We start from the raw sequence: 17139 nt of genomic DNA, 5'->3' as shown, positions 1-17139 counted from the left end.
CAAAACCAGGACCAGGAGAAATTAAACTTACTTTGCCCAGTTAGGGCTTTAGACGCATATGTCCACAGAGCTGCCCTGTGGCGCAAGTCTAGTCAACTGTTTGTATGCTTTGGGTCCCCGAGTAAAGGGAAGCCAGCATCTAAGCAGACTTTGAGTAAGTGGATAGTCGAGGCTATATCACTTGCATATGAGTCGGCCGGTCATCCCTCACCACTAAAGATCCGAGCCCACTCGACTAGGAGTATGGCTGCTTCTATGGCCCTATTGTCAGGGGTTTCCCTTCAGGAGGAATGTGATGCGGCAGGGTGGTCCTCTCCGCACACTTTTGTAAAGTTTTATAACCTGGATGTGGGTTCTACTCCGGGTTCTCGGGTGCTTCTAGTATAATGTGCATGACGATTTTACATATACAGGCACTTGAGGACTATGGCGACGTGGATATTCAGTTCCCGTAGCGCTTGACGCAGCACGAGTTCCCTTGAAAGGGAACGTCTCAGGTTACGTATGTAACCATGGTTCCCTGAGAGGGAACGAGACGCTGCGTCGCTTTGCCATACTCCCGGCATGCCTGTGACCAACTTGTTCGACCTATCAGAAGCTGACATTGTTTGGTTCAGGGGTGCTTTATAGTTTCCTGGTCAATGACGTCACTCGCCTATGACGTCTCGTCACGCCATTGGACTGATTTCACGAGTGCTTCATGACGCAATCACGCAGGGGTGTTCCCGCAGCGCTTGACGCAGCGTCTCGTTCCCTCTCAGGGAACCATGGTTACATACGTAACCTGAGACGGTTTCTATTCACTGCCATTGAATGGACGAGCACGAGCAGGACATTTTGTTTTTAATTCTCCTTTTGTGGTCACAAAAAGAATGAAGGGCAAACGGCATTGGAACAAAATCGGTAAGTAAATGATGAGAAAGTATTCATTAAAGTTTGTGAGGAAAACTCAACAGAAAGCAATGCTTTCTTGACATTTCAAAAAATAAAAATAAAAAGATTTATTTTGCTGTGGCGCTAATGATTCAGCAGCAGAAAAGTGGCACAGGTAACACTGTCATACACGCAATAAAAATGTGAATATTTATACCAGTTGATACATTTACGCATATATCATTTTAACCCATGCTGAAAACCAAGACGTTAGTAACAAACTACACAATACATTAGTGTTTTGTTCAATGTCCCCTACCCCATCCAATAGCCAGGGAAACCTTTGGAAACCATGGGGGTGTTCCAGACACTCCGTTTTTGAAGAGGAGGAACACATTAATGCCGTACAGAGTGTTCCAAGTGAACGTGGCCAACAAGAAGTACTGAAGCAGAGCTGTAAATGCTGTACAGGGACCCTCATCTGGGTACTTGTGATGGTCTGACTCAGGAACTATGTTCTGACCAGACAACTTTGCCACACTCAGATGTTGGACAGGGTTGTTTATGCCGAAGATGAAGAGAAGGTAGAAAACCGTCATGCTCATGCAAATGTTCACAACTAGCAGAGTAGGACTGCCTCCTCTTGACTTCCTGTGGCAAAGTGCATGAATATAAGTTATACAAAGTTTCACCACTCAAATAGCTGTGGCTATGCTTAACAGTGTAAACTATAAGCCTTTACCTGGTTATGATTTGGTACCCAGCTGTGACAGACAGACCCAGTACAGACAGAGCGCAGCCGGTGAGGCTGATCCAATGCAAGGCTTCAGAATACTGATAGTTGATATCAAATGTCTGCAGAAAATTACACTAAAAATCTATTTCCAATGGACTTTAATTCACAGCATCATAGACTTTACACTCTTAAAAATAAAGGTTCTTTATTGGCATCTTTGGTTCATTTGCATTCCATGGAACATTTCCATTGCACAAAAGGTTTATAGTGGAGAACGGTTCTTCTGATTATTAAAAATGTTCTTTACACTAAGAAAAAAATGGTTCTTTAAAGAATTGTTCAGTTAAGGTTATTTGGTGAAGCAAATATGTATCTTCTATGGCATTGCTCTGAAAACCACCTTTATTTTTTAGAGTGTACTGACCCATTTAAGTCAAATATCAATGATATTTACATCCTTTTACGAATATATCTTACCATCAGAATGGCAAAGTTTGCATTTTTAAATTTTTTCGGTTGACAGCTGCATACTGCATGACCTGAGGGGTTCCTTGTTTTGGTGCAGCCTTCTGGACTCCAGTCATTTTTAGTGTAACTCCAAAACACACATGCAAAGTCGTTGAGGTATAGTGTGGAATCGACCTGAAAGTTCAACAATGTATTAATTCATGAACACTATACCTGTGCCGACCTCTGTCAATGTCACACTAAGAAAAAAAAAATGGTTTAGAACTTTATACTGAAAGGTTCTTTAAGGGAACCAAACCCCCCTTTTGGAACCTTTATTTTTAAGAGTTTCATTATTAATAAGCTACAGAAAGCACAAACCACAAAAGCGGCCCAAGGGAAGTGTGATGTTGGACTCACCGATGGTGTGACTGCAAACTCAATGTTGACAAATTCAAGATTTTCTTGAAGGTTAGCAGATATTACTCTTCTCTTGGTATCCAGAGACGGTTGAAAGGTTTTTGACTGAAAGAACTGATCACTATCATAGAGGACAAACCCAACATCTTTATCAAAATCTACAGAAAGAGTGAAAAAAAGTTACTGCAGTTAAAATATCACTTTCAACCGATAATTTCATGTGGAATAATCACAAAATAAAACAAGGGGGAAAGTAGACCTTTACTGAAATTGACTTTCATTTGAAGGTCAATGTTATCTTTGGAAATCTCAGCCTGTGTCGTATCCAGTTTTATTCTGTCAGGTAAAAAAGTATCACTTTGCCCTGAAGAAATGAAGAAAAACATGACTGTTAGGAGCACTCTAACATTCCAAACCCTTACAAAAAAAAAAAGTACATTTTATTCAGTATACATAAGTAAAGTTCAAGTATATTTTTACTTTATGTATAAGTATAATAATATCAATATACTAGTAGTATACTTGAGTGTACTATTTCAATACTATTTGGGACTAAATTGGCCCACTTTTTTAGTGCATAAGTGAACTTGTAGGTATACGGATAGTTCCCTTTCTGACGTTGTGTTGAAATACAGATATTAGGGGTCACACTTGGGAGCCCCAAACACCTCTGATGTATTCAGAAAAGGTCAATGAAATTGGCATGTGGAACCAGAGCAAACATCAGCGGTCTCTCTCAGCGTTTGCAGAGATAAGTGTAGGGAGTTCCCATCAGCGGCATTCTGAAAGAGGCAATTTCCTTAATAAAAGAGTGAATTCCTCTAAAAGAGCTGCATGGCAGATTGCCTCTTTTTAAAGATGCCGTTCCGTCCGTGTCCTCCTGGGTGCAGACGATTTCTCTCTCTCTTGGATGGCCACGAGTGATGTTTTCACTATATGGGCCGCGCTCATGATGAAATGGCGTTCATGGGTGGGTCATACACTCACTACGAGAGCATGCCCATGGGAACGTTGCGGTCGCAACTCTCGTACTTCTTCAAGATGCATAGAGTCACCTCAGCTGCTTTCTCTCCTGGTCCTTCTACCTCTTGGTACGAGGTTTTGGCGGCAGGTGCTCAGGACGATCTGGAGGTTACATTGGGAGAGTTTCTGCCGGGATAGTTCCTGTTCCTCAGCACACTCGTGTCCCCCAGTCGAGTTTCTGGATGAGTTAGGCTGCTCGTCCACAGGTGAGCTTAATTTCTTAATCTGGGCTCATGAGGAAGATGAGTTATCAATCACAGCACTGGAGGGCGGGCTTATGCCTTCTGAGTTGAATTACTCGTCTGAACTTCCATCTTCGGCTGTCATAGTTCAGTCTGTGGCTGACGCTGAGTTGGCAGCCATGACTTCCCAGGCCTCCGCAAGCATTAGGCTTGAGTGGACTTCTCCGCTCTGTTTCAAACACTCATGGTTGGATGATTGGTTCCTGAGGTCGGAGCTCGACGCACAGCTGAGGTACCATTCTTCCCGGAGATCTCGACGAAGTCGTGGATTTTCACATTTTTCAGCCAGAACAGGACTTGGGGCGATCCTCAAGACTGGTTGCCCACTGAAGCTAAGCAGGGCTGAGCCTGGTTAGTACCTGGATGTGAAACCTCCTGAGAAAACCAGGTTGCTGCTGGAAGAGGTGTTAGTGAGGCCAGCAGGGGGCACTCACCCTGTGATCTGTGTGGGTCCTAATGCCCCAGTATAGTGACGGGGACGCTATACTGTCAAAGAGCACCGTCCTTCGGATGAGACGTTAAACCGAGGTTCTGACTCTCTGTGGTCATTAAAAATCCCAGGATGTCTTTCGAAAAAGAGTGGGGGTGTAACCCCGGCATCCTGGCCAAATTTGCCCATTGGCCTCTGTCCATCATGGCCTCCTAATCATCCCCATGGTGTGTGGTGGGTGTTCTGGTGCAATATGGCTGCCATCGCATCATCCAGGTGGATGCTGCACATTGGTCGTGGTTAAGGAGATTCCCCCTTCCATGTAAAGCGCTTTGATTAGCACAAATTATTATTATTATTAACATGTGACGTTCTACTCTTAGCTGTTCATTTTTGTATTTTATTTGTATTTCATTTATTTATAAGGACAGCGCACATTGATCAACATTACTGTAAATGTGCCAGTATTAGACTACTGGCTAATTTTCAACTGCAGTCCTTCGGCAAGATGTTTAGAAACCTTTATAATTATAAAATATACAGTAAACAAAAAGTACCTCAAGACACGATAAAACAACAAATAAAACAGAACAATTTTCACAACATAAAACCACACAAAACATCCAAACATTAAAACATCAGTACAAATTCCTGGCAACGGGGAGAGAACTTGTGCAATGCACTTTTTATTTAAAAATGTTCACATGTTTGACTTTTCAAAAGCCAGGCCTTAAGACTTTGTGTGAAGGTATAGTAGTTGTTACCTGTTCTTATTTCAATTGGTATGGTGTTCCATAATTGAGAAGCTCTTACAGAAAAACATGATTGGCTGAAGGAGCTAGACCTAAAAGGGATTACACAATCTCCTCTTAGAGCTGATCTTGTAGTTCTGTTGGTAACATTTGTCTGCTTAATAAAGGTACCAAGTGGTGGGGGAGCTTTACCATTTAAAATCTTAATCACCAGACAGATGTCACTGTATTTAATTAAATTTTCCCAACTAAGGATTTCATATTTTTCCAAAATATTACAGTGGTGGTAGGTTTTGAGTTTTCTATATAACACTTTGTGAGTCTGCTTGTACAAAGAAAGAATAGGCTTCAGTGTTGTGCTTCTTGCTTGAGTCCAACTTGTCATACAATATGTTAAGTGGGGGATAATCATTGCATTCATATATAATTTTGCTGTTGTGGTTGTTAGGCAGTTTCTTATATACCTAAAGTTGGCCAAATTGTATTTAGTTACTTGCATTACTTTCTTCAGTTGTTTTTTGAAGGACAGGGTGGAGTCAAGGATAATGTCTAGATATTTAACTTGGGAGACTACTTGGAGGACCTCTCCAGACACATATACTTTCGGATCATAGTCAGTTGCAGAGTGTGTTTTTGTAAAAAACATGCAAACAGTCTTCTTAATATTAAGATACAGGTGTGAATTAAGACATTTGTTTACATTAATCATTACTGCACTGAGTTTAGAAGCGGCTTGTTCTTTGGTTCTTGCATGGACATATATCACAGTATCATCTGCATACATCTGAACTTCACACCCTGTGCAGATCGATGGTAAATCATTTATATATAAGCTGAACAGGAGAGGGCCCAGGATGGATCCCTGAGGCACACCCATTTCATTGCTCAGGAAGGACGATGTTTCACTACCCACCCTTACACACTGAACTCTGCCCTCAAGATAGGACTTCATCCACTTCATCACATTATCGGAGAAATTAAAATTTGCCAGTTTACAAATAAGTATTTGATGGTTGACTGTATCAAATGCCTTACTTAGATCTAGAAATATAGCTCTGACAACACCTCCTTTATTCAATTTTAGCTTGATGTTTTCTAAAAGGAAACAGTTTGCGGTCTCAGTGGAATGGTTAGTTCGAAAACCAAATTGCATTGGGTGCAGTGTATAAGGGCTACTATCTAGATGTGTGGTCAGCTGTTCAGCAACACATTTCTCTGCAATTTTTGAGATGACGGGTAAAATGCTAATCGGTCTATAATTGCTCACATCAGTCGGGTCTCCTGATTTATGAACTGGAACAACGATGGCTGTTTTCCAATCCTTTGGAAACTTCTCTTCCTTAAAAGAGGCATTAATTATCTTTGTTATTGATTCAGTAAATAAACCTGCATGCCGTTTAAGGAAGAGAGTATCTAATCCAAATATATCTTTTGATTTCGAATTTTTAAGAGAGTTCAGAATTGTGTTCACTTGTAATGCAGAAACGTTCAACAAGGATAGGACAGGTTGAGAGATATCAATTGGTAAAGGACTGGGAAGTTCAGTTAGATTTGTGTGTACTGTCATCTTAACGGAATTCACAAAATAAGAGTTGAGAAGAGTAGCCGTTTCATTTGCCTCTTTAACCAGGGATCCTTTATCTTTAATCACCAACTGCTTTGTTGTATTATTATGCCATTTCCCAGTTAGCTTATTTATGGAGTCCCAGATTTGTTTATGACTTCCCTTAGCTTCACCTATCAGACTAACGAAGAAGTTTGCTTTAGCTACTTGGATGTCTTTTATTACCCTATTTCTTAAAGAAGTGAACATATATATATCTGTTAGTTGGTAACTTAGTTTTAAGAAATGTTCACAGTGCCTGGTCTCTCTCCTTCATTAGTCTCCTTATGTCACCATTAATCCATGGGAGAGTATATTTACTGTCACTTTTAGGTTTATTTTCCTTTAAAAATTGTTTTGTTATTTTTTGAATTGTGGATAGAAACATGTGTGTGTCAGCATCCACATTTGTACCAAGTAGTAGTTCATTCCAATTTATGTTTTTAATAGCATTTTCATATTGACATACATCACTCTTAGGTATTCTAAATTGGCATGGCTTTATATTTGTGGAAAATGTAGACCGGTTATTAGTGAGTTTTCTGGCTATAATAATTAAGTTGTGATCAGACAAACCTGTGACCATATTGAAAGATTTGGTTACTCTCTCCGGTTTGTTACTAAATATCAGATCAATTTGGGTTCTGGATGAAGTTATCCTAGTAGGTCCTTTAACTAGCTGTGCCAGATCAAATTTATTTGTAATTTGTTTCAGTGCCTTTTTACATGACTTGTCTTCCCAGTTAATATTAAAATCACCCATCATAATTCTTTGAACTGCATTCCCTAAGCATATCATTTAATTTCTCAAGATACACAGATTTTGCAGACGGTGGTCTATAGACTCCAATGTCCATAGACTTGTAATTATGCATCTCTATGGTAAAACTATTAATGCCAAAATTAATCTGCAGTGGCCTGGTGGTACAAGTTGGACCCTTGTAGAACTGCAATTGCTAATTCTACAAGGTCATGAACACTTTTTACAAGTCGGAATCTTGTCATTTTGACATGCCATGAATGCACCTTTTTTCTTGAGAGTTCTGTTGTATATTAAAGCTTCAAACTTGCCTTTAAAAGAGGTTAATTGCACTTGTCGGATTGGAGTTTCCCCCTTCAGTGACAGCACTGCCATGTTCGGTTGCACCAGCAATGGATTTGACTTCTCACGCAGAGAGAGTTTCTGTAGAGTCTGTGTTAGTCTAAACAAACACAATTAAAAAGTCAGACTAGCAGGTCAAAAAGAAAGTGCTTACGATTTTGGTTGAGATGGTTCTGTATGTCAGTGTCAGTGCAGTGAGTGTGAATTGTTTTGTTACTCATTTATTGAAGTTTGGTTGATGGAAAAGTACATCCCATGACTTGCGCTCAGGAGCTGACTGACTGTGGCGACTGCTGACACTGCAATATCCTGAACAATGAAGAAAAAAGAGTTTCTCAAAGCAACTCTGGTTTGTATAAGCACTGATAAGCCAAAACATTATGACCAGTCACAGGTGGAGCAAATATCGTTGATCATCTCCCCTAACAAGACCACATATTAAGTTCTGGGTAGATTAGATGGTAAGCAAACAGTAACAATTCTTGTAATCAACATGTTGGATGCATGAGAAATGGGCAGGAATGAAGATCTGATCGAAATTTGATGAGGCCCAATTTGTTATGGCAAGGCTACTGGGTCAGAGTATCTCTTAAATGGCAAGGCTTGTGGGTTGCTCACGGCCAGCAGTGGTGAGAATTTACTAACAGTGGTCCGAGAAGTGATAAACCACAAACTGGCGACAGGGTGTTGGGCACTCAAGGCTGGCTACAACACACAGTGCATCACACTCTGCTGCGTATGGGGCTGCGTAGCTCAGACCAGAGTGTCTATGATGACCCCTGTCCACCGTCGAAAGCGTCTACAATGGGCTCTCAAGCGTCGAAACTGGATCTTCTGAATGGCTTGAGGAACATGAGTTTGAGGTGTTACTCTGGCCTCCAAATTCCTCAAATCTCAATCCAATTGAGCATGTGTGGGATGTGCTGGACCAACAAGTTCGATCCATGGCAGCTCCACCTCGCAATCTACAGGACTCAAATGATCTGCTGCTAATGACTTGGTGCCAGATACCAAAGGACACCTTCAGGGTTCTTGTAGAGTCCATGCCTCGCTGGGTCGGAGCTGTTTTGGCAGCACGTGGAGGTACCAACAGCAGATTAGGCATGTGGTCAATGTTTTTGCTCATCTGTGTACAGTAATATTATAAACATGTTGCGGACATACCTTAGCAAAGAAGTGTAAAAATGTGTGCTTGCATGGTTGAATACGCAGAATCTAAAACTGGACCTGCGCAGTCGATTATGTATAGTGTTCTGTGGTGTACCTGGAGTAGTCAAATTAGTATATATGTCTATTTCATCAGAAGGTTGGAAAATTAGGCACTGACATGCAATGTTTACACTGCATATGGAAATAACAACATGCAAATTATGAAAAACAAGTTGCAGAGTAAATAGAGAAAGAAAAAAGCCATGAACATGAGCAAATACAAATTGTCTTGCTATACTGTTTCCCATAAAAAAATTGACTCTTATAATAATACAATTAATATATAATATATAATTATTTTTATAATTATTAGTATTAATAATAAAACATTATAAACATAATTATGTGAATAAGAAGTAACAAGAAATGTTTCTTGAGCATCAAATCAGCATATCAGAATGATTTCTGAAGGATCATGTGACACTGAAGACTAGAGTAATGATGCTGAAAATTCAGTTTTGATCACATGAATAAATAATCAGTTATTTTAATTGTAATAATATTTTGCAATATTTTACATTAAATAAATGCAGCCTTGGTGAGCATAAGAGGCTTCTTACAAAAACATAAAAAAGGGTAATGTTTCCAAACTTCCAAACAGGTACTGAACAGACAACACAGTTTAAATGGAGAAAATCTGGAAATGTCCCTCATGACAGGAGACTTTAAATTTTAAAATCTGTTTAAGGCTTAATAAGTACCGTGCTTTGTGGAGTTGCAGTTTCATCACGGGAGAGCAGGATGTTGGTTATTTTAACAGCATTTGTGATGTTGTGGGCTGTTAGCCGTTCGGGTATGGATGTGAGGATCTGGGTACTGGAGGCTAATTTGAGGACATCGACTTGACCTCCAGAAAGCTTCATAAAAAAATTAAAAAAATCAATTATGCAATCATGCAACCTTTTCTGTTTTCATCTGAGTAAAATTCATGTTTTATATGACTATATATTACAATCATTAGACATTGATTACTTACATCATTATTAATGGTGTCCAGGGTCAAACCACAATCTAGATTGTTTGGAGGATCAAATAAGTGAGTAGATTTATTACAGAGGGTCGAAGCTTTGGGGAATCCAACTGAAAAACATTCATGTTAAATGAAGAGATATTTAAAGTAGAGAGTATATAGTAAATACAGAAAGGTAGACTGAAATACCATTTGGTGTATTTGATGGACATCGCTCCACTGAGGAAGCAAACTGGCCTAAGAACGTTTTTGGAAAGGTGAATTCACCGGTTTGTGTGGGGTTTTGTTCAGGGCAGAAATTTGCTGGAAAAAAAAACAAAGACAAGACTGTCAGTAACCTTGAGAACTTAAGCAAGATTATTCAGTCTACATATCACGCAATATTTTCAATGGGATTTACAGATGTTGCAGGTAGTTCCAGTCCAATCGTCTGGGCAGAGGCAGATCCCATTTAGTAAGGTACCCTTGTTTTCACACACCAGATTGGGTTTGGTCGTTGTTGTGTTCAGGGGTGCTGTAGTGGTGGATCTCTGGGTTGCAGTATAGAGTGTAGAGGTGCCGAATGTTGAGGTGCTGGTGTTCAGGGGTGCTGTAGTGGTGGATCTCTGGGTTGTTGTCTGGAGTGTAGAGGTGCCGAATGTTGAGGTGCTGGTGTTCAGGGGTGCTGTAGTGGTGGATCTCTGGGTTGTTGTCTGGAGTGTAGAGGTGTCGAATGTTGAGGGGCTGGTGTCCAGGGGTGCTGTAGTGGTGGATCTCTGGGTTGTTGTCTGGAGTGTAGAGGTGCCGAATGTTGAGGTGCTGGTGTCCAGGGGTGCTGTAGTGGTGGATCTCTGGGTTGTTGTCTGGAGTGTAGAGGTGTCGAATGTTGAGGCGCTGGTGTTCACGGGTGCTGTAGTGGTGGATCTCTGGGTTGTTGTCTGGAGTGTAAAGTTGTCGAATGTTGAGGTGCTGGTGTCCAGGGGTGCTGTAGTGGTGGATCTCTGGGTTGTCTGGAGTGTAGAGGTGTTGAATGTTGAGGTGCTGGTGTTCAGGGGTGCTGTAGTGGTGGATCTCTGGGTTGTTGTCTGGAGTGTAGAGGTGTTGAATGTTGAGGTGCTGGTGTCCAGGGGTGCTGTAGTGGTGAATCTCTGGGTTGTTGTCTGGAGTGTAAATGAGTCGGTCGAATTGTTTTGACACCAAGTCTGTTCAAAAACAGCTGTTTACAGAGACAAACATTAGACAAAAGGTATCTGTCAGGTTGTAGGTTTGATCTGTCTCTTCTCCTGCAAGTGTTTTTCACATGTCGGCCGCACGCATTTGATCGGGCTTTGTAATAAAAGTGGACGTGCACGCGCAAACAGCTGTTTCTCATTCTTTTCTGATCTGTTCCTAATTCTACCCCTCATTTTTTTCTCTTTCATTGCCAGTGTGTTTTGTCTATTTAACTACATATTTGTATCGGTTTTGTTTTTTTGTTTATTCATCCCGGCTTTTTTCTATGCCAGTGATTCTCGCTACCTCTGGCTAGTGACTTGCTCCGATGGATTATTCCTGTCTGCGTTTTAACATTTGTCAAGTGATCGTCTGCCTGGGCCTGAACCTCTGCCTGTTCTTATGGACTGTATAAACTGGCTGCCAGTTCGGATTTGGATTTTCCCCTGTTCCTGCTTTTGTGTTCCCCTGTTCAGCTTGCCAATTTATTCCAAGAACCAGCCATTAAGACAGGAAAAACCAGTCTAACTAACCTGAAAAGCAACAAATGTCAGTTTGTTTTGATTTGTGCCATTTTATTGGTGGGTTTGTCTGAAAGAGTTGAAAAACCTCACTCAAATAACACCAAATATTAGCAGAAGTGTAGTCTCAAACAAAACTTTAGTTAAAACATCAAAATGAAGTAAAAAACTATTTGATATGATTTGAATACTTTGGACTATAGCAATAAAAAGTAATTTATATGGGTCAGACCAGAAATAGCTCAAGGTAACAACTGTGAATATTCACTTGTTGCATATACATTACATTTGTATTTGTATACACAAACACATCACACAGACCCCTTCATACGATTTGTAGCTATATGGATAGTGCATTAGTCAAATTAGTAGGCTACTTCTATTTCTATTTCATATTTGTGATATGCGGTTACACAGAACTGTGATGTGCAAAATACCTATATGGAAATTAACCCAGAAAACAAACAATCAGGAATGCAAGTTGTGCAAACAGGGTAAAGAAAGAAACAAAAGATGAGAAGTAATGTCTTGCTGCACAATCAGATAAAGCATCAAAATTTAATTATAATCCATTATTGTTTAAAATATACCCATTATTATTTAATTATGAAAATAGTAAATTAATATGTTTTATTATTGCTATTGTTAATAATAATATTAATAATAACAACATAGTATGGTCAATAAAATCTATGTATTACTATATATATATATGTATATATATATATATATATATATATATATATATATATATATATATATATATATATACACACATTGAAATGCATATGTTTCATTATTATTATCATTATTATGATAAATAAACTATTAACTATATATAATTAATGTGTATTACAATTCTAACAATTTCAAAAGTAAACAAGTAAACCTTACCTGCAGTAAAGATTAAGAGCAGAAAGTGGTCCATTACACACGACAAATATAAAACTAACTACTAATATGAACTCTTGTTACTGTCTGGTTTATAAAGGGCTGGATCTTTGCTGGAGTGGGAAGTCCTTCAGTCATGGAAATAATCATCCATTTCCAATTAAACTTACATTACAGACAGAGCTAAATGAGGCAGGAAAACAGCGCTAAACAATGACAGTATATTACATATTATTCTGTGTTATTCACACAGGCACATATATTTCTTACCAATCTTTATCAGGGTATCCCCAAAACATGCATGCAAAATTATAGAGGGATATTGTGTCTTGAGACTGAAAGCTCAATAATTCATTAATTCATCCTATATACCCTTTGTCAACATGTTTAATGCTGAAACTCATAATTGATGTAGAGGAATTTAAAAATGAAATTAAAAATGTCCACTTTCTAAAAGTATGAATTATTTTTTTAGGTAATGGTTAACTTACCTAACCTTACCTGTATTCCACCTCAATAACAGCAAAATAAAACATGAACACAATGAGGACATTCTACCAAACATTTTTTTTATTTTTTATTAAGTAGTTAATGACATGTAGACATGTAATAAAAGTGGGACTTTTTATAAAAATAAATAAATATATATATATATATATATATATATATATATATATATATATATATATATATATATATATATATATTATATATGAACAGCCACATTTCCAATCAAACTTACATTACTGACAGATTAAACAGCTAAAATGAGGCACTAACTTGACTTTACGAAGTGGGACTTCCAACTAAAAGCTTCCTTTGTCCTAATCTCTATAGATGTAGGCCTATAATATTTACTTTACCGAATCATTATGTTAAGCATCAACATCTGACAAAAATCACTATAAACTGTAGTTATATTTTGTTTCATCGTTGAGCCTTGAGAGCCGTAAAGAATAAATAAAACAAACCACATATTTTCAAATAAACCTATTTAATAAACAGTAAGAAAATTGAAATCCATAATTTGTCCTAAAGCAAGTCTGATATAAATCAAAGACTGAAGTAAAGTTTTTGAAAAGACTGTTTGCATATTATATTAGATATATTATAATATCTAAAGTTTACTATACACTGTAGAAAATGAATGACAAAATATACTTTTACATTGCTTATCTCATCAAAATAAGTTATGCAATTTGCAACTTTTTTATAAGTCATACAAGCTTCAACTAATTAATTTAATGTAATTTAGGTTGAAATGATTTACATTTTTAAGTACAATCTTACAGTACCTAATGAGAGTATATGAGATAATTTAATAATTTATTAAACTGAACTAAAATAAATGTCAGCTGACAAAGGGAATCTTCTACAATCTTGTCTTTTCCTTGGCTCAAGCCCCTGCCCCTTTTGTCTCAAAATGTATTGTGCCCCTCTCTGATAAATGTAAATAATAATAATTATTAAAATAAATATTATAATAAATAACAAGACACTTATACACCATTGCCACTAACAATAATAATACAAAAAAACTATTAAATATTTTTTTTTGGCGGAGGTGACAGGGGTAGGTGGAGTTTCCTTTGCAGCGCTATGTACGCAAGGGGATAATGTTTCAGAAAAAACTGAAGCTTCCCCGGGGGCCGCCATTGATTAGCAGACCATCACCTGCTGTTAGCATTCCATTGACTCCCATTCATTTTTGCGTCACTTTGACAGCGAATAACTTTACATCTGAGGAGTTTAAAGACTCCATTTGTCCATTATTTATTTATAAAGAAAACGAAAATGTATAAAAGGCTCCATTACCTTGTATCTTACGTTATGGCCCCGTAGAAGCAGTTTTTGTAAAAATAGGCTAACGATTGCGTCATAACCACGCGACTCTCTGTCGCACAGTAGAGAGATTACCGTATGGACAGGAGGAGAAGCTTGCGGGCAATCGGGGGGACGTGAAGGCAAAATGACAAAATAATTAATCAGAATACTTAGCAAAAGTTTCTCCTGCTCCTAGCTCATGGACACCTCCTACTCACGCTCTCCGTCTCTGCAAGATTCGGAAGGGAATGATTCAGTTTTCTCTTGGCACAGCTACTAGAAGACAGACGGGTTGCTCACGTCACATCTACGTCGTCAAGCTCAGTTTGAGTCTGTCCAGTACGCTCAGCCATCAGGAAGTGAGTGCTTCTAATTGACTTCACTTTTCTCCGTTGAATCCAATGGGGTCGCTGTGTCCATTTCTTTTACTGTCTATGTATGTACGCAGCAGTTCGCCGCGAATCTTCAAACTGCACGGGCAGCAGGTAACATTAAGCTAATGCGGAAAAGTAACCTTTATCCTACCATGCTACTGTAAAAGTTGCGGTAGCATGTGAGTTATGCTTAACAATCATAAAAGTATAACTCAATAAAGTGTTATTAGCTTGGGGATTAGCATTTTAATAATGTTTTAGTAAATGCTGAAATTAATATTAACTAAGATTAATAAATGGTGTAGAAGTGCAGTTCATTATTAGTTCATTCATGTTAACAAATTAACTAATGAAACCTTATTGTAAAGTGTACACACTTTACACTTTAATGAATACATACATACATTTATAACATCAACATAACTAAACATGAATTCCTTATAATTACCAACTTGATTCTCTGTTTTGTTTGGTAAAGTAAATAATATTTAGTAATATTATCATCATTTCCCTATTTTTGTTTGATGTGTTATGCATTCTAATTGTATCAACATCTTTTCATTGGTAATGAAGAGAGGCTCTCTGACCTACTGCTGCTCTCCATCGAGCAAGATATTCTAAATAATTTTGAGGAAGTCATTAAAATATATAAAAACACAACAGACAGATGGGTACTGCTTTAAATACGTGATTTATTTAAAAAAAATAAATGTTTTTTAAAAAAGTGCCCTTTTTGGTCCTTCCGCCCCTGCCCCTGAGGAGGTCTGTGCACGCCACTGGTTGCCATTAAACATCAAAGCTCTGAGAATTAGCTACACCTCAGAAAGCTACCAGGTTACTGTTGTTAGGCCTACATAAAATAGTTTATTTTCAATAAACTATTTTTAATCCGAATCAAATCATAAATGACGATCTTCATAAACTTTGACTTGATTTAAACCCGGAACATTCGTTTACGGTTCAGTTACGTACCTCTTCAGGTTGGGATTTGCACAGCAGATGGTTTGAGAGAAGTAGACAAGCAGAGCTGTGTTAAAACACAACATGACCGCTAGAGGGAGCAAGAAACCCCACAACATCGGCCGCTTCAGATCAAATGTTCCCGCCTTGTCCAGAGACGCCAGTCAACAGCTAAAACAGGACAAAGAGAGAATGAGAAATACTGGGATGTGTAAGTGTAATGTTCTACATTTAAAAAATATTTAGTTTGCGGCCTACAGTATACTACAAATAAAATTCATATTTGAATGTGGGGTATCCACCTTGTTTTTAATGTAGGCTAATAGATCTTCAGAGCAGCTCCATGGCTGTGACGCACTTATCGTGTTTTCAATGACATTCGCTGTAAAAAAAAAAAAATAATAAAAATAAAAAATTTGAATAGGAGGAGGACCAGAAACCTACGGAAGAGTATTAGGGCCAAGCAATAATAAAAAAATAAAACCATCTCGAGATTAAAGTCATTATAATGCGAGATTAAACTCGTTAAATTTCGAGAAAAAAAGTCAAGATACAATCTTGAGAATAAACTCATTAAATATCGAGAATAAAGTCGTTGTGTTTCGAGAAAAAAGTCGAAATACAATCTTGAGAATAAACTCATTAAATTTCGAGAATAAAGTCGTTGTGTTTCGAGAAAAAAACTCGTTAAATTTCGAGAAAAAAAGTCGAAATACAATCTTGAGAATAAACTCATTAAATATCGAGAATAAAGTCGTTGTGTTTCGAGAAAAAACTCGTTAAATTTCGAGAAAAAAAGTCGAAATAATCGTGAGAATAAACTCATTAAATTTCGAGAATAAAGTCGTTGTGTTTCGAGAAAAAAAGTCGAAATGAAATATAGAGAATAACGCATTCGATCAGAGTTCATTGCATACGAGGCTGAATCCAGTTACTTATTCGTTAGGCTACTTATTGACGCGCGGACCTCCCCTTTAAATGACGCAACGCTTCCTTAAGCACCCTGTGTGTATGGCATTGCTCGCACCAAGCTGTGTTAGAAATGAATGAAGAAATTCTGCATTTCTCAGCCATATGTAAGGGTGCGTTAAATCCGACTGGGAGTAATAGAGCATATATTGATCTAGTGGAAACCGAAATATTGGCACAAATTTCTGTAGGCTACCGGGTTTTTTTATGGACCGTTAAAGTTTTAAATGGGGCAAACAAATTCAGAGTCGCCTTCTTGATCCATGATCGCCATCATTCCTACTAGTTGTGCATTTAGGCCGCATCAGAGGGTGCGTTAAAGTGGACATTATCCCATTATAGAAGAGCTGTTGTCTAACGAAATCCAAATTTTAAGCAGTTTTTACTGTGGAATTATTGTTTTATGAAGCTTTGAACTTGACACATTACACAATGCACAAAGAGCAGTCTTGCATTTTCTGCATAATTCATGGCGCTGTTTCTCACCCGCCTATAGGGTGCATTAAAGTGGACATTATTCCATGATAGTACAGCTCCTCCTCTAGCCGACCTAGACGGCTTTGTTACTGAAAGAAAGTCTAAAATATAGCTTGACTAAGTGA

At 38.2% G+C, this 17139-nt stretch overlaps 1 protein-coding gene across 1 annotated transcript in view; it reads right to left on the bottom strand.

Annotated features, from left to right (window-relative positions):
* Positions 1–15654, bottom strand: part of LOC307169589 (adhesion G-protein coupled receptor G7-like) — a gene marked incomplete at its 5' end in the record, with an annotated part of 28917 nt that extends 13263 nt beyond the window's left edge. The window contains 13 exons of the mRNA XM_079890323.1: positions 1193–1524; positions 1616–1728; positions 2087–2251; positions 2477–2634; positions 3562–3729; positions 7598–7728; positions 7846–7937; positions 9539–9694; positions 9814–9917; positions 9997–10110; positions 10208–11002; positions 12912–12922; positions 15581–15654. Coding sequence (XP_079746449.1) covers positions 1193–1524; positions 1616–1728; positions 2087–2251; positions 2477–2634; positions 3562–3729; positions 7598–7728; positions 7846–7937; positions 9539–9694; positions 9814–9917; positions 9997–10110; positions 10208–11002; positions 12912–12922; positions 15581–15654 — 2413 coding nt within the window. The remainder of the gene's footprint in view (positions 1–1192; positions 1525–1615; positions 1729–2086; positions 2252–2476; positions 2635–3561; positions 3730–7597; positions 7729–7845; positions 7938–9538; positions 9695–9813; positions 9918–9996; positions 10111–10207; positions 11003–12911; positions 12923–15580) is intronic.
* Positions 15655–17139: the final 1485 nt, after the last annotated feature.

This window comes from Squalius cephalus, assembly GCF_949319135.1.
Source record: "Squalius cephalus genome assembly, chromosome: 13".
Classification (NCBI taxonomy): domain Eukaryota; kingdom Metazoa; phylum Chordata; class Actinopteri; order Cypriniformes; family Leuciscidae; genus Squalius; species Squalius cephalus.
This window is presented reverse-complemented; position numbering and strand designations above follow the sequence as displayed.